We start from the raw sequence: 22,003 nt of genomic DNA, 5'->3' as shown, positions 1-22,003 counted from the left end.
AGAATCAGGTTTCTGTTGGTGGGAGAATGTACTTCTGACATATGATTGATAGGTCAATAAGATAATGATAGCGCCAAAACAAAATTAAAATTGAGTTTAGTTTTGTGGCCATTACTTATCGACACAGCAATAAAGTTCGTCAGGTAAGTTCTTCTTTCGTTCTTTGAAACTTTAATATAGAAAACTTCTAAGTTTCTTGATGTTTCTTTGAAACCATCACAGTCTTATCTTCCTGAGCAGCTTTTCCCTGTTCATTCGCCATAACTGAGGGATTCTCAAAGTTGCGCACTTTTTAATCCCGCAGCTTTGTTATTATTAAGGTGTCTTTTATTGACATTGACATCGAAAGCCTTCAATGTTATTGTGTGTTAAAGGTCATTTAGAGTTTTCAGCACGCAATTCACTTTAAAGAGCACTGCTTATTACATAAATGACTTCATGCACATAATAGCAGCACTGGCATGAAAAAGTGGAGAACCAAAAAGAGCGTCCGTCAGATGACGAAACACAAAAAAGAAACCAAGATCACCGCAGTATAGATTCGCAGATACAAAAAAATTCAAGACGTGCAGAATGTTTTAAATAATAATAATAATAATTGTGGTTTCTGCGTAATCGCAGTGGAACAACAGTAGGCCTACAGTAGCCTGTTTTCGGCTGTCCTTTTTTTATTATTCCCCACATTTCAGACTGATCTTTTCATGAGCAGCATTGCTCTTTTTTTGGTGACTTTGGCCACTTTATTTGCGTCTGAAACTTTCACGTGGTACCATCATTGCAGCCAACATTGGTCAGGCTATGGTCAACCTGAAGCTATGGTTAAGTGCACGCTCGTCCTCACAGACAGCTTAACGGCGGCAGGGGATTGAACTCTCAATCATTGGCGTGTGAACCACACACCTTACTTCTCGGCTATCACGCCACAAATGACCCGACAAAACCAACAAATGTACTGTTTATAACGCTATAGAATCTGACTTTCTCATGCAGGGATTTAGTATGAAGTAAAAAGTGAATGTCCAATGCTTTTAAATGAACCTTAGCAGTTGTTTAGCTTTCAAAAGGTAAACAGCTAGAAGCGCTTCAAATATCGAATATAGATCGCAAAAAATTTGCTCATGTCAAGACTTATCGACCATGTCATTGGAACGAAGCTGCATTCGGATCATTCTCAGTTTCGTATTAAATTTTGCTCGCGCAATTTAATTCAGCCGGTCGAAATTCAAAACTTGAGCGATTTAGATTACTTAAGAATGATGCCACAGACGAAAGGCTTGAAAGTACTGGCATATGGCAAACAAAATTTGCGCCAGAAGGTCAGCACAACAAATTATATTTCCAAGAAAATTTATAAAAATCAATCCAAAATAATCCGACTCAACCTAGTTTCTCATCGTCGTTAAAGGATTATCAGTTAACTTTTTAACCCTACAGCGCAGCAAGCAAATATTACAAAATTAGTGGAATGTTGCAGAGAGCTCCAATGAAAAACTACGCGTTGAACATTATACCAAAACTTCCAATTTCATTTCCACGAAATTCGTTTTCACAATTTTCTCTTCATCTCTAAATTTGCAACTTTGATGTGGTCAGAATTTTTAAGGTTTTGAAAGACTTAAGTTTTAGCAGAGCAAAGGGTCACATTCGCGTTAACGCTTCAAATTCGACCGCTGATCACTTGTTAAAAAAATACTGATTCAGTTAAACTAAAGTTCTGAAGCTAAAATTATTTACAGATCAAAGTAATCAAAATAGATTTTGTACAAAGATACTATCTCTAAGCAAGGTTAACTATTTATTTACATTCAGTCATACAAATTTCATAAAGCAATTACAAGAATATGGCAAAATAATTAGCAATACTTTTCTTCAATCACGGAGATTTTGATTAAAATATTTTGATTAACATTTAGAAGCAAGATACAGTTTTTAGCACAAAATTTCTATAAAAGTTCACTGCAAATGGAAGCTCGAAGTTACAGTACTCAAAGATATCTTTTTGGGAGCTGTTCCCTTTTGTCCACCTCTGGACATTTTTAGGGAAAAGCTTTTGCAATTATTTTCACCCTCCCAATATCACATTTTGCCTCATAGGTCGTAAAAATTATCAATAATAGACGGCCGGGGGGTTCTCTTAGGTTTTTCAAGTTTGCTCACAAGTGAAAAACTTCACGGTTGTTAAAAGTGGTAATGTGTCTTGAGGAATGATACTTTTTGGGCTTTGGTGCCGGTGGGGGTGGCCGTTTTGCATTTTCCTTCTCCGTGAACGACCCGCTTCTCGCAAATGAATAAGAATTGCTTGGATCAGCTGAAAACGTGTGATCAATTATTGGCCCTGTTTCAGTTGGCGATGTAGCTGAACTGCTAGGCAATGATACATCAAATACAGCTCTCCTTTGATAGAAGTTGTATTTATCATGACTTAAATCTTTATCGCTGATATTGACCACGTCAACGCTGTTGTAGTGAAGCTCTTCGGGATTAACCGGGTTTGCATCTGGTAGTTCCATCGAAGCAACAGCAGCTTCTTCCCTTTTCTCCGCCTCGATGTCCAACACGTGATACTCGGGAGCCGGTCGTTCCTGGAGTACATCCTCTGCATCCTGCTCTGGTGATGTGAAGAAACTGTCATCGTTGTCAGAAACAGGCTCCGCTTCCTAAAATAGCTCTCAATTAAGGACCTGCACTAAATTGATTTAATCATTTTTTATAAAAGAGTGCTGATCACCACCAGAATAACGTCAGATACAAAAATAAACAACCAGACAAAAAACGATCGAACGAAAATCATTAAACATAACCGACTAAACGTCAGAAGAATGGAAGAATTGCTCTCGAACGACCAGTGGGAGCTCTAATCAATTGCAGCCTGCTTCAGTCGGGGGCGGGGGAGGGGCAGCCTAAATGGAACTAAGAAGTTCAATAGTGGGCTTCAAATAACCACATTAGAGGTTAACATATACCACTATTAAGATTTAAAGTGAAACATGGCACCAGTTTCGGCGCACTTCTCATTGTAACACGGTGACGTTGCCGTTTCTTCAAATCAATTATTGAAAATGGTTTCAAAATTCGCAGTTGCAATTATATGCATGGCCATTGTCCTTCTGACCTCTATAGAAGCAACAGAGAAGACAGGTTGTATGACAGATGGGAGCTGCAATCAACCGACAGTTCGGATGCATGAAAGACTCCGATTGTAAAGAGGGATCATTTTGCAGCGATTTGAAAATTTGCGTAATTGGGGAAAGAACGTAGAGAAGCACCCCCTTACGAAAACTTTAAACTAAAATTTGAGTAACTAAGTGTATACAGTTAAATTCCTGATTATTCTGAAGGCATGTAAACTTAAAACCTTTCGGTTATATCATTAATTTACATGTTTGGAAAGAAAAAAAATGGTGAGTGAAATAAAATACTTCAGGCCTTTGCACGTTGGTGTAAAAGCTGATGTAGTTGTTCGGACCCCTCTTGAGGGGGGAGGAACTATATACTCAACTGGGTTTTTTTGTTCAGACAATTTTGGCCGATCGATATATTCATCGTAGAGTTGAGACTGGTATCATTAGAAAGCTTGTCCAGCGTAGAAAAAGGAATTCAAAATTTTTTTTTAATTTTCGTTTTTTACAGGGAGTTATTGAGGTTTATACTTTTGAGAAAATAGAGTGAATTCCGTTGATTTTATTCACACTTTCCGGAATTTTTGGCTAAAACTTCGCCAATTTTGCTGAAATCTGCTTTTTTTTACAAAAGTGTTGTTCAATTTATTTTTAAAGACAAAAAAATTTTGTCGGCCGTTTTTACTAATTTTATCAAAAACTAGCTAGATATTTCAAAATGAAGACCTTTTCATCAAAAACAGCACGAAATAAGTTTCTTTAGTCCACTGATTAAATTTACAGGAAGTACACACTCAAACCCCACTAACACAATCTTTGTAGACTCAAAAGGGGGCTATTCCTATTTCAACTTCCATTGAGAGTGCTCTGCAATTAAAAAATTTGCCGTTTTTTGCTAACTTTACTCGTTGATTATCAAAAACGAAGCATTCATTTTTGATGTTTTTTAATAACAAATAATCTATTTCTATAGCATTGGAAAAATTAGGCGTTCTTAATGGACAAGCAGCATTAGCAGGGCTATTTATGTAACAATCTTGGACTGCAATAATCCAAAAATAATTTGGATTGTAATCAGTCGTTCTTTCTAATAAAAAAACTCAAAACTTTTTATATTAATTAAATAACAGAACATTTCCAATCAAAGCTCAATACTGATCAATCCAATTGGATTCCTAACTAGCTGCAGATTATTGTATCTAGTTTATTACTTGAAAGCTTATGGTCGTTTGACTTTTAAAAATAATTGATTTTTAAATAATGGCTAATTGACTTTTGCCTCCTTTTTCTTTTAATTCGGTCAACTTGTAGCTTAGTGTCAGCAATTAAAGATTGCTTCATCTTTCCACTGAATTCAAGTTCAAATTTTATTACGGTTTTAAGCCTTAAGTTATAGTTTTCCGGCTTTGATACTACTAGATATCATTTTTTTTTTCTTTTTAGGTATTTGCCCATTTTTCACGTTTTCTAGTTTTGTCACACTATGAAGTTATTCACAGTACATATATCACAATATTAGCGTTGAAAAAGGCACATTTAATAAAATTAAAATCTTTACAGATACAGATTATGGTTTTAACTGCTTCTACACTACTTTCTGGAACTATCTAATTGAATTTTTGAATTTTTTAATTTTGTCTTTATCTGTCGTTTTTACTTTGTCTTTTTAGTCGTATTAAATATCCTTTACAATGATCCGGTTTCATTAGCTTTTCACTGACGAATAGACGAGCCGATATTCTGATGTAAGTAGATAGCTGATGGCTTTCATGACTTTGAAAACAATTGATTTCCAAATAAAAAAAGAACACTTTAACTTCGTTAAAATTTGTTACATTTAATGTCTGTTTGTTATCTAGTCTCGTTAATTACAGGCCAATTATGATATTATTGTGATAAAAAAGGTGTCAAACGGGATTGGTGTCACATAGTCTAATGTTTTTATTCGTTATGACTTTACCGGCCTCGACAAGGGTTTTTCAAAAAAACTAAATTAATTATTGATTTCTGTCATATTTGAAGTTCTTTTCGTAGACGTAAGACATACTCCGGATAATTGTAAGTCTTAAGGGCTTCCTTTGGAACGTTCTTCCTGTGGACGGACCTATTTAATTATTTCATTTTCTAATTAACGGCTTTCATGTCTTTGTAAATAATTTTTTTCGAAAAAAGCAGGTCATACTTAATTTTGCATTTTTTTCTATTTGTCTACCAGTTACCTAGTTTCATTGCTGAAAGGTCACATAATACATTATCGGTGTTCGAAAAATGTGAAATCGAGCATATTTTGAGAGCCATAGTATGGCTTTACGGCTTCGAAAGCGTCTTCCTGCAAGTTTTAATTGATGTTTTGTTTGTCTATTTGTTGTTTTTTTAACCGCATAAAATATTGAATACCAACAGTTCTTAATTCCCTTCTATAGAAGCAATGGAAATTGTAAACCTATGGGATATTTTAGTTGATTTCTAATGGTTTTAACTAATTTTAATCTAATTGTTTAAAAAAAAGCGAATAATTAAACTTTACTGTTTTTGTTCTTTATTGTCTAATTGTTACCAAGCCTTACCATGGAGTGGTTCCATAGCTTTCCTGGTGAATTGCAAGTTATTTTGTTTAGTTTCAGTTTGATCTGACGCTATTTTGACTTTGTTATTAAGTTTTGTTTTTTAAAACGGACATGAAGTTTTTGATTTAATTAATGTTTGTTGTTGTTATTTGATTTTGCTGTTCGCCTTGACTCACTTTCTTAATATTGGCATATCTCATCAATCTAATGCATCATTTTAACTCCACTGAGTTATTTGCTTTGGAGGCTATCTTTTCGTTCAAAAATCTTTTTTTTTTGAAAAATACTTGAATTTTTGAGTTTTTCTATGTGTTCCTGATTTGGTAGATAATCATGACAAAATTGTGGATGAGCGGGGTCGGAACCATATGTGCGTTTGCACATTACCGAGCCTCCTTTTTGACTTTTAGTATTAAATTGCCGCCAATTGAGTTCAGCTGCTTGAAATTGTGATTGAGAATATTAGATCACGCGAAGCGCAAAAAGCCAAGGGCGTAAACGTCACTCGAAAAGTCAAAACCGTCAAGCGAAAAATTTGCATTAAAAAAGACACATACGTTTACAATAATTGCTAAGAACTTCGTTCAAGAGCAATTAAGAAGACACCCAAATAAATGCGACAAACAATGCGAGGGCAAATTAAAAAAAGAAAAGCAATAATCTGACAAAAACGAAAGAAATTTCTCATATTTGACACCTTGTTCACCCAATTTGTTCTATATAGAAAAAACTCCTCAATAATTTTTGTAAATCAACTTTGCTGACCGGAGATCGCAATATTAGCTGAAAGTTTCTGAATTCCCAAAAAAAACAAACAAAAAAAACGTCACGTTAAATGAGCTATGACAGTTAACTAACCGAGAAAGAAGAATAAATAACCCCAGCTGATTCTAAGTAATTTCTGGCAGGCGTTACAGGTTTCCTCTCACGAGGCTCTTCATTATCATCTTCCTCGTGCAGCTGCTGCAGACTCTGATTAGATCTGGCGGCTTTAATCTCTCCAAGATGCGAAATTCGATTTCTTTTCTCCACCTCGCTGTAGACGTTTTCAATGTCCACCTTGTTCAACGTTTTAACCCGCTTATCAATCTGATTAACGAGTGAAATTGCATAAGCCGAACGAAAAACGCAGCATACAGGCTCGTTTGAATCGGAATCCGGCTCGACATACTCAATGGAAAACACGTGATTGTCAGTGGAATGGAGTCCGAACCGTTTAATTGACGTGATTGCCCAGTACATAACGACCGAATTCGCCGTCTCAGACACCTCATTTAACTCATCTAACTTCTTCATAATGATACATTCAAACAGAATCTTTAACTCGTAAGTCGCTGTCAAATCAATACCAGGGATTTCTGAAATCACGGTTACACCGTATGCTCCCATGTAGGCCGAGTTTTCAGTAAAAACGGGGTTCTGTTGCCAACTGAATAGTTTGGCTACTTCAGCGCTGATCTGATTTAAACGATCACACCAAACATGGCCATCGTCACTCTTCGCAAACAGCAATTTCAACGCACTTATGTTTCCGAAACAAACGTCTAAGACTGTGTCATTGTGTGACTTCTTCTTACTTGGTGAGTCCCGTTGAACAGCAACGTCAGTCATATGCGCTATGTTGAAGATGTGAATCAATTTTCGCTTTCCGAGTCGAAGACATTCGTAAAGTTCCAAGTTTGCACCGCAATAAACCGCAGGACTCGTTGTTAGACCTGCGGCTGATGATTTTCTTAAAGCAGTTCCATTGATAAAACTAGGACTATGTACAAGGGATACTGGTTTTCTGACATAGTCAGTCACAGGTACATGAACCAAGCGAATGAAGGATTTTTTCTTTTTGCTGGCGCTGAAAATTGAGTAGCATTCTATGGAGGCAATCAGCTCAGTGCGTGTTAAAGCGTCTGACGACATTCTACATGTTCACGCAAGCAAGATAGAGCTCTGCACGCGCTACATTACTCACTCTAGAATACTAATGCATTTAACGCAGTCTGTACAATATTTTAATCTGACAACGGTCAACAAACAACTATGAGCAAAATATCTAAACAAGCGTTAAGTATCATGGCTATTTTAATCAAAACTTTTTTCACTTGAACAAGTTTAAAAAAAATTCTCTTTAACTTGAATTATCACTCAGATTTTGAATAACAAAATTTGTTTAACACGAAACAGTTATTCAATATAATCTTCAACTCAAGGTTAACAGAGATGGGCTTAGAACTTAAGTCTAGCCATGAACCATTTAGCACCAGCTGCTTTCTCATTAGTGGCCGCTGATTTCTGAACGTGCTCTTGAAAAGCTTTGGCCACTTCTTTCCTCTTCGCCTTTTTTTCAGTACGAGCCACGTCCTTCTTCAAAAGCTCTTCGACTTCTCCCACGTTAACCAATTGGGTAGCGTTTGTGAAAGAATACCGGGTGGGCATAAAATGAGTATAGTTGACGTGCTTGAAAAATACCTTGACCTTCTGTTTCTTCTTGATCACACTCTGGCTCATGCCTCTTTTGACCTGACGAGGTGGTCTCTGCACTCCGACAACTGTTGCACATGGGAATTTTTTGGATCCCATTCCACCCTCGTGAGTTTTGAGGACAACTGCCTTCTTTCCGGCATGTCTTCCACGCAAGCAGAGAACAACTGTCCCTGCTTTGATAAACCGTCTGGGACCGGCAGGCGCAGATGCGTTACCACTCATTTTAGCACTAAAACGGGAAAATCATGCTTACCATGATATAGGAGATTAAATAACTGAACAACTGCTAACTGTTGATTACATCAAGTTACCAAACATAGCTGGCAGATTGCCAGAAAATAGCCGCAATAGATTCGTTGATCGGCAGTCTCAAAAAAAACAGTAAGACAGACCAAAAAAATTTGTCTTTTCATTGAAGACTGATCTGTTATATTTTGATTAAAAATCTGTATAAGTTATTGCTGCCTCTACTATTAGCTGATCTCAAATAACCTTCATTTAGAGTGACACACACCCATTTGACCTTATCTCTTTGAATTAAAGTAAATAAAAGTCAATTTCAAAGTGAGGAAGTCATTTTAGAGAGTGAGGTAAGTCAAGTGTGACCAAAAATTTAATCACGCGAATGAACAAAAAAACTCGCTCCACTAAGAGCGAAAAATGACGTCACGCATGCAATTCAGTTGAAATTGCATGAACGAATGAACAAAAAGTGGCTGTGACGTCATATGGTCGTAACAAAAATCATGACGACGAAATAAAAAAACATAGCAGGACAAGTCCTGACGTACAATTCAAAGAATTTTCATTGACTAAACAGAAAAACTAGACCTAGAATGGACTATGAGTGAAATGAGAAAACCATTTTAGAAAAAAAATCAGATAAAAAATAAGAAAAAATAGAAATCAATGTCCAAATGCCTCATGTGAACCAAAAAAACCACTAGCGAGAAATGAAAAATTAATTCAAACAAAAAACTAGGTCTAGAATGAGCTGTGAATGGCTTGGGAAAACCGTTTAGAAAAAAATCCGATCCAAAAAATCGAAAAAACAGTAACAATCAGAGTGAAATTGCCGAATGTGAACAAAAAACCACTACCGAGAAACCGAAATTTTGTTCAAACACCGTTTTCTCACTCCACTTTAAAATTAGAGCGAAAAAAAAAATTCACGCCGCAAAACCACTCGCTTTTTCGCTCCATTTCCTGTTTCGGCGTGACCAAAATCACTACTCCAATTTGACTTCAAAAATCATGAAAATGTGTGAACAGATCTTAAAAAAAAAGACAGCGCCCCAATACAATTCAAATTCTTTGAATTGTAAAAAACCAAGAGAAGGCCAATAATAGCCCCAGCTATCGCTGTGCGGCTATTAACAAAAACCAATGCAAGAGGCGGAAATAAAATTTACAACAAGACGACTCGTATGATTCTGCTTGCGGTACAGGAAGTTCTCACACCCACTTATCAGATTTTGCTTCATAATACTGGTAGGGCCCCGGACGATCCAAAATTTACCCAGTGTTGGGGAGGTGCATTTATTTTTTGGGGTTATTTTTGTCCCGAAAACGCTGAGAAAAACTACAACAGTTCTCAGATCCAAAGAATACACAGAGCAACACTGCCACCATGGCTCAGTCCAAGTACCTCCCATCAACGAACTATGAAAAGACCAAATCTATAGTAATGTAAAAGAAACCAATTTGTCAAATTAAAATTACTTCCAATACTTAAAACAAACGTTTTCGAACTTTACGTTCATCGTCAGGTTAAAACTGTTTTACAAATTGTTAAAAGATAAAATGAATATGTATTTACATTTGTCTGAGATGAAATTAAAACAATTCTAGGAAACATTCTAAAAAATTCAATCGAAAATTTTTCCTTATGTACAATATTTAGCCTATTTACAACACATATTTACATCTGTTATCAATTTACTTAAAAACATTCCTATTCCGGATTTTTCGATTTTGTCCATGTTCTTGTATTTTTAGGGTTATTCCGAATTTGCCCTAACCATAAGTATCCCTCTTGTGGAGGTTTTGCAAATTTCGTTTTGTCATGCACAAAATGTTTTTTGCCCTATGCATTCACATTTAGTCAAAATTATGATTTGAACTAATATTTTAGCGTGAGTTCCCTCCCCCTATATTCGTCGCGTGTGTTTAGTGCCGGCTTCAGCTTGCTGATATATATAGCTTCGATGATCATTAGTTTTTCTACTGACCGACAGGCGTCCAGAATTCTCCATTCAATGTCATTCGTGGCGCCGCGACATTCAACTAGATGTTGACCCACCTGTGAATCCTTCTTTTGATGTTCTGTTATCCTTGTGGTAACATGCCGGCTTGTTTGCCCAACATAGATGGATCCGCATCCATTACATTTAATTTCATATACCACGTGGGATTTCAGATCTCTATCAAAGGATGATTTCAGGGTGGGGAGGCACGATCTTAATTTTCGCGTTGTAAAAACTACTTGCAATTTGCATAGTTTCTTCAATTTGCTTGCGAAGTTTTGAGTGAGGTTGCCTCTGTATTGTAGAAAAATAGTTGGCTTATCATTAGATTTAGTCTTGCTTTTTTGATGCTTTTTGGTGTTGTTCTTAATTGGTCTTTACCGCCACTTATTATTTTTTCTAGAGTCTGATACACAATTTTTGAAGACCATTCCTCTGGATATTGATTTTTGGTCCAGCAAGATTTGTTCTTTTCAAGAGCCTGATCGAAGGCCAACCAATTAGAGGTTGCATTAAAAACCCTGTGAACCGTCCCTTGAATCACATTTTTCTTATGTTGAAGCGGTGCACAGCTGCGAAAATTCAGTATTATTCCAGTGTCAGTTGGTTTTTGATACCAATGACAGGTGATATTATTTTTGCTGCTCACATTTACGTTAATGTCAAGAAAAGCCAAACCCCCATCCATGTTCACTTTTTCTAAGGTAAATTGCAGGTTGTTGTGTAATGAATTTGCAAATTTTAAATACTCATCCGGGTCACCACGAACCGTGCAGATAATATCATCCACATACCTTTTAAATAATTTCATCTCCTTATCGTGTCCCACTGTTCTGTTGAAGGAGAATCCGGGAACTGATGTTACTTTCCCTAAAAACTGTTTCTTGCTTGAATATGGGAGACTATTTTCGGCGTGATGAAGCGAACTTGCAGCCAAAATATGCACCATCTCGGTAAATCTATAAAATTCATACTCGCTAAAACACTAAAACGGTGAAAACTTCTCAAAGTATTATGTAATGAGCCCCTCTATAGGCCTTGTTTTCAAAATATTTGACAAAGTAAATAATGTAAAAGAAACCAATTTGTCAAATTAAAACTACTTCCAATACTTAAAACAAACGTTTTCGAACTTTACGTTCATCGTCAGGTTAAAACTGTTTTACAAATTGTTAAAAGATAAAATGAATATGTATTTACATTTGTCTGAGATGACAATTAAAACAATTCTAGGAAACATTCTAAAAAATTCAATCGAAAATTTTTCCTTATGTACAATATTTAGCCTATTTACAACACATATTTACATCTGTTATCAATTTACTTAAAAACATTCCTATTCCGGATTTTTCGATTTTGTCCATGTTCTTGTATTTTTAGGGTTATTCCGAATTTGCCCTAACCATAAGTATCCCTCTTGTGGAGGTTTTGCAAATTTCGTTTTGTCATGCACAAAATGTTTTTTGCCCTATGCATTCACATTTAGTCAAAACATAAATCGACTAATGTCGGAAGAATCGCTATCGAACGACAGGCGGGTGAAAAAACAGGGGTATTTCCCATTATAGCACCCCTTTGAAAATATAGCCCCCCATTATGATAAATTTACCATGATGGGGGGTGTGCGGTGTTCCGCCTTCAGTTAATTTTGAATGTGTTGTGTTGGTGGTGCTGCGGCCGGACGTCAGAGAAGCAAACTAATCAGCTTGCTTCACTGACGCCAGTGTTGGTGGTGTTTCAAAAAAGACCCTTGAGTTATAGTTACTTTGGCACGATATGCCTGGGCTACCCTTTGCCCACTGTTGTTCCTTTTCAACAGTTATAACTTTCTTGAGATTTGCTTCACAAATCTTCTTTTGCTACCGTGAAAAATTCATCCATTTCCTAACCATTGAATTATATCTATATAATCAACATTATGACTTGGTGTTCAAAGTTACAGTTTTTTAGCACGTGCCTCTCCTGGTACAGGGGGCTTATAGGTTATCTGACCACTAGGCGGGGGGGGGCTATAATGGGAAAGACCCAAAAATAGTTGACCACGCCGAGGTTCGAACCATGGACATCCTTATCCCCAACAAGAAGCATTACCAAATCGGCTGCCAGGCCCTCCTTTTTTCTATGATTTCCTTAATGCAACCGATTTTATTTCAGCAACAAGTTCACTTCGGAGTAAAAGCAATAGAGGTCACTCAAAATTGAAGAACGAAAGCCTGAAAAACTCACTTGAGAAGTCTAAAAGGAAAGCTCAAAAACCTTCCAGCAAAAAATTTGCTCAAAAAAGACCAACGCGTTTAAAATAATTGCTTCGAACTTCGTTCAAGAGCAATTAAAAATTTTTTTAAAAATATGCTTTCAAAATCTTTTCTCTCAATTTTCGAAACTTGCATCTACAAGACAGTGTCTCCGAAGCCATGAAAACTAAGTGCAGTAATCAGTATCTACATAGAAGTACAATGACATATTAAAGCTCAAATAGACAAAGATTAATGCTGCAGAGAAGGAATTATCAATTAAAAATTAAAATGATTTGAAAAAACGAACATTTTAAAAAAACAAAAACTTACAATTCACAGTTGAGACACCCAACGGTAGTGGAGACCTGGCATTCCTAGATCTGAACATAAACGTAAACGATGATTGAAAACTCAGCTCTCATCAAAATTGGACAGATACCGGCGTAATCCTAATTTTCCGTAGCTGTGCCCCGTTACAATATAAGAAAAATTTGATTCAAGGAACTGTACATAATATTTTCAATGCAACCAAAGAGTGGCAATTCTTTGATATAGCTCTTGACAAGAATCAAGAGATCTGCACTATAAATCAGTATGCAACTGAGTGGTCATTCAATATTAGCAATGAGATGTTGGATAAAATAGTCACGCAGGAAATGTTACAGCAAAACCTAGCAAAGTTCAGTAACACCTCATAACAATTGAAAGTCTCAACAAAAATGAGCTTAAACCGATGATTTTTGTTCAATACAGAGGAAACAACACACATACGTCTTCGAAACGACTGAAAAATAGTCTGATATTCAAATCATTTTAACAAACAGAAAGTTAAGAACATGCTTACTCACCCTTAAATCACCTTTTGATAAGAATCTGTAATCTCAAATGGTGTATAAAATTGAAAGTAGTTGAAGCAGTTACATCTATGTTTGCCACACCTGCCAGCATCGTACCACTTAAATTTCGGTGCAACAAAAAAAGGTTCACCTGTAGGACAACTATTCGTTGATTGTTGTTGTACAGCGCTTAAAAGTGCAAGTGTAATAATCGTGCACTGTGTACGGTTACGGCTTGTTGTGGATTTTTGATAAAAATTTTTCATTTTCTAAGACTTAGGACTGAGGATGTGAATAATCAAACCTTTTAAAACAGATTTAGAATTAATGATTAGAAATACAAAAGTTTCAAAAAAATGAGAAAATGAAAAGCTATTTAGAGAAAGACAGCTGAATTATATGAGGTTTAATTTTGAAAATGTTCTTTGGTTTCAGTCCTATGAACGGTTGTTTAATCTTAAACTATTTTTAACCATTTCCCTAAATCTTTTTGGAATTTTTCTCATAGTTATTTTCGACAGCACGGGTCCCTGTAACTAAACTAGCCGAGGACAAGTTGACCTGCCTGATGAATCCCGTTAAGAAATAAACATTCCTTGACGTCTCTCGACAAGATTATATTCTGTAATTTTTCCCGGCATTATTTATGATGGTTTTTTTATTTAGTTAAGGTCCGACGACTTATTCTTAGTAACAATCTCTTCTTAATCTCCCATTTCATGTCAAAACTTCGAAAAGTGCTTTCAGCATATATTTTATGAGCTTGTCTATGGTTTAATTAAGGTCTATGGTTTTCCACTACTACCTGCTTTTTAGTGTGTTCCACTCACTCACAAGCAAGAGTTTCAAGAGTCCATTTTCTTGTTCAAATTTTATTCCGCTTTTTCAGTCCCTCTATTGTCATCAAAAACACGGGCCTCCTCGTCTTCCACAATTTTTTCGCGTAAAGAATAATTTTGAAAATGTCCTCCCGACCTCCTATCTCCGGATGACAGAGCATTGACAACATTTTGAAATGTTTTTGGATAGTGCTGGTTGTGGCCCTCTGTGTCAGGAATAGAACCTCATAAAAATTTGGAGGTTGACTGAACGGGCTCTGCGCGTTGATCGGCTTCAGCCTCCTCTGGATGACTTTCTTCGATGTCTGCTCTGTTCTTACCCTACTCATTAGCTTTCTGATATCTACCTCGGCATTCTCTGACTCCCGAGCTAAACACTCCCGCTCATCCACCAGAGTGATACATTCTCTTGTCTTTATTTGGGCTTCATTTGTAAACTCCTCTGATTCCCAGTCGTTTGGTCAACTATTCAAGCAGTCGTTTGGTCTCAAGCAATTGGTCACCTAAACTTTTAACTTCAAATTTTAACTGTCAGAGCTCCTTTTCGAGCCAACCCCCGGCAATCCCAAGCATTTCGCTGTTGTCAATCTTCTTTTGTTGTTTTTCGGTTCTCTGATGCATCTTAATTAACTCAATAACACTAATTGCGGCTCTATTCAGAATATTCGGCGGTTGCAGCTGAGTCAATGGCACCACGTATCGTTTATTTGTGGTTCCAACAATCCGATACACTTGGTGCCTGACTATCTACGTGACCTCGAACAACTCTGGTAGATAGTTGCAATAACCGCCAATTTTTGGTTCTGCCGTTCCTACATATCAAACACCTAAATTAATTTAGTGCGTCAATCTCAAATTCTGTCATATCTGGTACAGATTTAGCCTTTTTTGCTTTTATAACTACAATGTTTGTTTTACCATCACACCGTTCAACTGTTCTTTTTCTTGCCGATTTTTGTTCCTTAGAACGTTGTTTTAGATGATGAAAATAAACAAGTTCCCTCATTGGGTTAATGGGTTGCAGTGCAATTACAAAATTGGTGCCAAAGCGTAGCATATAGACTAAAGAAACACACGTACCACACAAAATATGATTTTGGATCCAATAAAAATAGTAATCAAACTGATGGTTGTTTCCCTGGCCACATGCCTGATTTTCATCACTTCACTACACAAGCATTCAAAAGTTAGCAGTTTGTGCGATTGGTGATTGTCGTTCAAGTCCGTGTTGAAATACTCGAAGGTTAAATGTTCATATAAGCCTCCTTGACCCAGGAAAACTTCTGTTCCTTTAATCGTTATTCTCGAACGCCTTAATCTTTGGGCCGTTGTGCTGAGTTCCAGGTCTTTGTCATTAAAAAACACTTCCATTGGTGCAGAAGTTGACTATTTGACGTTAACTCTGTAATTAGGCATATCATTGGGTTAATCAATCAGTTGTATTTATCGTCCATATTTTATTCTTGACCCGTTCTGCACTTCAAGAGCGTTCGATTATATGGGGTTGCAATTAGTAAGTGTGAAATTTCTATAGAAAACCCTCGAAATAGGGTCCATGTATCAAATTCCTTCTGAACTGTTATCAAAAGACAACCTAATAACTGGTACTCCCTTAGTACAAAACTGTTTTTCGACAACATGTACGTTACCTTTAGCATTCCTACGGACATAAAGTAATCCTCCCGCTCTTTCGCCGTGTATACCCAGAGAGTTTTGTTGATTTAGGAAAGTTTGGTGGTTTGGTGTAAGTTTCCGTCAGTTGGTGTCGTTGAAATCGTGACTCTGTGCAGTTTTTCTATTTGTTAATTTAATAACTCTATTTGTTTCAGATTTTCAAACATGCCTCGAAAATCCCACACAAAAAGTTGGTCGAGTTTTATGTTCCTGAGATCTGTCTCAGATATTTTTGTGGGTGAAAAGTTTTGTTCCGTTGCCCTCAACGTTCCGTTTGTGTTAAACAAATTTCTGTGGTTTGTTTTGTAAGCAGAAAATTTTCCATCTGTTTTGTCCTAATTTTCAACTAAACAAATAAATTTAGTTTTATTCTAATTTGCTCGTCAAGTACTTTTTGTTTCCAGCGCGAATTAGTTTTGATGCTATCGAGTCTGAAAATTTAACTATTGTTAAGATATTTTGTTTTTGTCTTGGTCGAACAAATGTTGCATTGAATCTACTTCAAATGGGTCTCCTCGATATAACAAGGTCTGCTCCTTTTTCAGAGTGTCTTTAAAATATAATCAAGTTCCTTCTTTTGCTTCCCTAGTTTCAATGAACATAGTCCCCATAAAAATTTCAGCATTTAACGTGATGTTATTTTTCTTTGTTTCACTTTTTGGATTGATCCAACCCCTGGGGTAGACATAATTCACTCCTTTCTCATCTCCGCCTTTCATGAAGGTATTTGATACCTTCTGACAAACATTACGTCGGCTCGGCCAACACATTCATCTCATTCAGGACTACCTTAGGAGCATTGAATTTGAAGTCAACAAGACCCGGTAATCGCCCTTTGTGTCCCTGTCATAGATTTTGGCAGACTTATATTTTTGTTGGGTGAAATGTTGGGATTATTTGTGAGTTTTCGTTTAAGTAAATTGCGTCGTCATACAAACCACTTTTTTCATCACAGTTATCGTATATGCATCCCCGTACATGCAGTTTTTCAGTTTACTCATGCTGCTCTCGGCGTAGATGAGTTCTCTCCATTTTACCTGCTTTTTCTGCTGATTTTTCACATTTCGTCCGTTCCCTCATGGCAAATTTTTGCGCTTGCATAATGTTCACAAAATCATACCCCACAGTCTATAAGGATTGTGAATAACCTAATATGCTAACCGATTGAAGAAGTTTCCAGTTCACTGCTCATTTCAATGTGGTTTCCACGTCCTCTGCATTTGGTCCTATCACCTTTAAAAGAAATACGTCGGTATCAATTTTTTCATCTGAATCGTTATCTTTGAACAAAAAATAGTCTTTGAGATTCTGTGGTCTTGTTATTTCCGAAACACTTTGTGTTTGATATCGTCGTTTGGTAACATTTTCCGAAGCAGAAGCCGTGCTTCTATTTCGATATACTTTGCCTTCACTCCTTTCGGATGTTGCCACCAGGCTATCCCGCCATAGCTGTGTGGCTACTTTGGGCGCAGGTATCTTTGTGCTTCTGCTCTTGTTGTTTGTGTTTGTATTTAATGATTCTCTTGTACTCTCGCCTAGTGTTTCAAACAATTCCTTCTTGACTGTCTTATTGTGAGTTTCAATACTAGGGTTAATTTGACTATCATTCACTTCAGGATTCAATTCTCTTCTTTCTGTGTCATTCAATTTTGGAGTGAATACTTCAATTTCCAAAAGTTCGTTGTCCTCCATAAGGTCATTTTGTGGTATTCTCGGTTCGCTCGTTGTCTTAGGTTCTTATTTACCGGTGGTAGCAGTTCTACTGTTAAAACGTTTGAGTCGATCGTAGTGGATCTTAACTTGTTTTTTTGTTTTCACATCCTCAATAACAAACTTTAGATCGTTGATTGTTTCGCGTAATACCTGCATTCTACTAAAAAACGATTTATGTTTCTTTGTCTGGCCAGTTTTCATTGTGAGGTTGAACACCATTACTAAATCACCTTCTTCATACTATGGTCCAAATGTGCTACGATCATAACAGTTTTTTTTCTGTCTTGCTCCACATCCATGCTTTCCCGTACCAGTTCGTGGCACGCTTTTAGTTAGTCTCTCAAGCAACCAACTTAATCACTGAAAGTCGTGTAGATTTTGGTTTGTATTGATTGATACATGCAATCAATCGGCAGCGCTCATGATCGTACAAAAGGAGGTAAATGGGGCTGTACTTGGTAACACAATTAATTGGTTACCTGTACGCCATCATTACTAGCGGAATGTAGTCACTCCAGGTGTTGTGATGGTCACCCACATATTTTGCAACAATCTCTTCGATTGTGCAATTAGTGCGCTCTATCATTGCGTTTTCTTGAGGATGATAAGTTGTTGTTGGTGTCTTGTTAATTCCCAGCTCTTTACACATGTTATTAAAAAGATTCGACATGAAATTATTGCCCCTGTCGCTATGGAGATTTGCCGGACAACCAAAGCTTGAAACCCAAACGTTTACAAAAAACTTAGCAAGCATTGAAGTTTCTTGGTTGCTCATGGGAATGGCTTCATACCATTTTTTAAACTGGTCTCCAATTAACAGATTGTACTTGTTTCCACTTGACTCGGGTAAAAGTCTATTCATGTCCAAGGCGACCTGCCAAAATGGGTGACTTGGTTTCCACATTGTCAGGCTGTGTATGTGTTACTGGTGTGGAGACTTCCTTTTGCAGCATACTTCGCCAGAACATACCCAATCGTGAACATTTTTTCTTATCCCGGGCCAGTAGAATCGTTGTCGAACCCAATCAAATGTCTTAGTCATACCAAAATGTCCGCTCTGTTTCAAAAAAAAAATGCAGACTTTCTTTTAAAAACGATCTCTGTATGGCTATTTGTGTTTAAGTTGTTAAATTTGTCAATACTTTTTTGTCTCTTAATTAGATCAATTTCAATTCGTAAGTTTCTAAAACAAGTCCAAAGTTTCCAAAGTGCCTAAGAGGCTCCTGCGATGTTTCTTCCTTGAGGGCGTTTCCCTTTCTCAATCCAGTTTATTAGTATAATGAGCTCTGCTGCATTTTTCTGATGTTCAACCAGTTGTTCCACAGATTTCCCTGGTCCAATGGACCAGATATTTTTGTCTTCCTTATTTACTTGGTTCACTTGATGGGAGTCTTTGCCTTGGTCTTCAGTCTTTGGATCTCTCGACAGACAGTCTGCGTGAGGAATCTGCTTGGCTGCTTTGTGTTTGTCCAAGCTTCTCATTCCATCTGGCAAATAATCTCCTTGGTTCCTTAAAACTATATAACCACTTGAGGGCCCTATGGTCGGTAACAATTAAAACTCTTGTCCCAGAAGATAATTTCTGAAGTGTTGAGTAAAATATACCATTGCAAAGGTTCTCGTTTTGTCGCAAATTAGTTTTGTTGACTTCTGTTGAGCGTTTTGCTTGCGTATGCAATAAATTCACCCCATTGTTGTCTTTCGGAAGTAAATGCGCCAAAGCCATACAGAGAGGCGTCGGTGATTAACGTATAGGGATCCGTGTCATTCAGATGACACAAAATTGGTGCTTTCTGAAGTGCTTGTTTTTTTGTTCAACTGCTGATTCACCTTCTTTGCTCCAAAAAAAACATTCTTTTTTGATTATTAGCTTATGAAACGGCCCTGCTATTTTTCAAAAATCTTGTTTGAATCTTCTGCAAAATCCAACTAGTCCTAATATATCTCTCAATTCTTCTAATATTTGTGGATTTTTCGTTTCACTAACTGCCACTTTTTTCTCCGGATTCTTTTCTACGCCTTTATTTGATACAATGTGTCCCAGGAAATGATTTTTTTCCAAAAAAACTATATTTCGAGCTTTTTGTTTTTAATCCAGCGTCTTTAAACTGTCTAAGTACAAGATTTAGACGGTCCAGGTGCTCCTTCAAAAATCTAACGCAGATGAATAGTTCATCCAGTATACTAAAGCTACTTCATAGTACAGCCACACCATGATCAATTCCATTATATTATGGAACACTCCTGGCGCTGACACTAAACCTGGGTAGTCTCTTCCACTTGTAGAGTCCCAATAGAGTTACAAACGCTGTCACGTTCTGCGACTCTTCATCCAGCGCCATTTAAACATTTGGCAAGGTCAAATCGACAATGAAAAGTAACAATTCCCGTCAAGAGAGTCAATGACTTCATTTATTCTTGGTAGCGGTCAACTGGTTTTCTCGATTTGTTTGTTCAAACCTCTGTAACCTACAACTAATCTATAGCTATCATCAAAATTGATGGTGCTGCCCAATACAATTGAGTTGGTTCAATTAATATTGCATTCTCTAGATCTTGGACAATTTTTTTCATTGCTTTTCTTTTATTGAAGCTCATACTGCAATAACTTATTCTGAACGGCTGTGCATCTTTGTGGAGATTGATTTTGGTTTTATTTTTTCACAAAATCCTAAGTCATTCGAATTTCGGTAAAAAACTTGTTGGTGTTATTCGAATTTCGGGAGAAAACTTGTTGGTGTTATTCGAATTTCGGGAGAAAACTTGTTGGTGTCTCTGTGCTTTCTCTTTCTGTTGGTTAATTAGATTATAACCTTCGAATATTGCGTGTTTTCCCAGTGAAAAATTTCCGACGTTTTTGGCTGATTTTGATTTGTGAAATTTCCATTGACAACTAAGTTGTGTTTGTTTTCAAGATAGCTTCCTACTGTAGTGCTTTTATACATGGTTACTCGTGCATCTGTTAGATTTAGGGTTTTTAATCGAACTAGAACCTTATCCTAACCGATATCTATCATTGATATCATACAGGCGGCTAAAAGCAAACCAGTCTTTAGTTCCAAATCTTCAATTGCTTCCACTAATCCTCCCACTCCCGGAATTTCTTCTCCGTTTTCATCAGCCAATCCAATTCTCATCAGAATTGTGTTTTTACACTGTATATAAGTATTTCGTCCCTCAATTGCAAAAACCTGAAACACCTTGCGTTTTCGCTGTGGTAAGCGGTATTGAAGTTTTAAAGTGACTGCTAAATAGTTTTCCTTCGTGTAATTTCATTACACATTTATTGGTGTTCAAGAAATCAATTCCCAATAGAAATTCTATACCTTCGGCTACCGTTATAACAAATTTTTGGTTCAACCTCCGGAGGTCTTGGTTGCAACTGTACCAACAGCGTTACTCTTCCTATTATTTTGGCGGCTGAGTTATTGGCTGTAAACACTCGTTTTGTCTGTTTGGACAATTCCCAGTTTGACTAGTTTTTCGTATGTGGAACAGCTCAAAAGCGATATACTACTTCCACTATCTATTAATCCAACGCATCTGTCCCATGAAGTATGATTTCTGCTTTTAAACATTTATTTGTGTTTGTCGGACAAACTATAATTAGACTACAGTTCTCGGTGGTTTTCTTTTTGAAAGAGCAGTTCCTTTTCACGTGTTGGACATTTCCACATAGGAAACAATTTCGACGATTTCTCGAATTGTGTCCTTCTTGTCCGCAGGCTCTGCACTTGAAACCCTGCGTGTCGTTCATTCTAGACGGTTATCTGTTTCGAAAGGTCTGTCTCGGTGACTAGGTCCTGGCGCTGGAAGTTGCCGCCGATCATTGAACCCACGATCTTCCTGCTGTCATTGTCCCACTGATCATTGTTTCTCGCTGTTTATCATCTTCTGATAAACTCTGTTTATCATCTTTATTCATCAATTTTTTCATCTGAATCGTTATCCTTGAATAAAAAATAGTCTTTGAGATTCTGTGGTCTTGTTATTTCCGAAACACTTTGTGTTTGATATCGTCGTTTGGTAACATTTTCCGAAGCAGAAGCCGTGCTTCTATTTCGATATACTTTGCCGTCACTCCTTTCGGATGTTGCCACCAGGCTATCCCGCCATAGCTGTGTGGCTACTTTGGGCGCAGGTATCTTTGTGCTTCTGCTCTTGTTGTTTGTGTTTGTATTTAATGATTCTCTTGTACTCTCGCCTAGTGTTTCAAACAATTTCTTCTTGACTGTCTTATTGTGAGTTTCAATACTAGGGTTAATTTGACCATCATTCACTTCAGGATTCAATT

The 22,003-nt window shown here is 36.9% G+C and overlaps 3 protein-coding genes across 3 annotated transcripts in view; 1 reads left to right on the top strand and 2 right to left on the bottom strand.

Annotated features, from left to right (window-relative positions):
* The window catches only part of LOC142341457 (exosome complex component RRP46-like), a 360,653-nt gene that overhangs the window by 212,848 nt on the left and 125,802 nt on the right, over nt 1-22,003 (top strand). The gene's annotated exons all lie outside the window — the stretch shown is intronic.
* Nucleotides 1,697-7,650, bottom strand: LOC142340726 (uncharacterized). Its single transcript, XM_075391424.1, has 2 exons — nt 6,545-7,650; nt 1,697-2,657 (listed from the first exon to the last, which is right to left on the bottom strand). The coding sequence occupies exons 1-2, from the start codon at nt 7,598-7,600 to the stop codon at nt 2,154-2,156; spliced, it is 1,560 nt and encodes a 519-aa protein (XP_075247539.1). The 5' UTR covers nt 7,601-7,650; the 3' UTR covers nt 1,697-2,153.
* On the bottom strand, nt 7,803-8,415 carry LOC142340725 (uncharacterized). Its single transcript, XM_075391423.1, has one exon. The coding sequence runs from the start codon at nt 8,384-8,386 to the stop codon at nt 7,907-7,909; it is 480 nt and encodes a 159-aa protein (XP_075247538.1). The 5' UTR covers nt 8,387-8,415; the 3' UTR covers nt 7,803-7,906.

Source organism: Convolutriloba macropyga, chromosome 6 (genome assembly GCF_964194025.1).
Source record: "Convolutriloba macropyga chromosome 6, txConMacr16.3, whole genome shotgun sequence".
Classification (NCBI taxonomy): domain Eukaryota; kingdom Metazoa; phylum Xenacoelomorpha; order Acoela; family Convolutidae; genus Convolutriloba; species Convolutriloba macropyga.
This window is presented reverse-complemented; position numbering and strand designations above follow the sequence as displayed.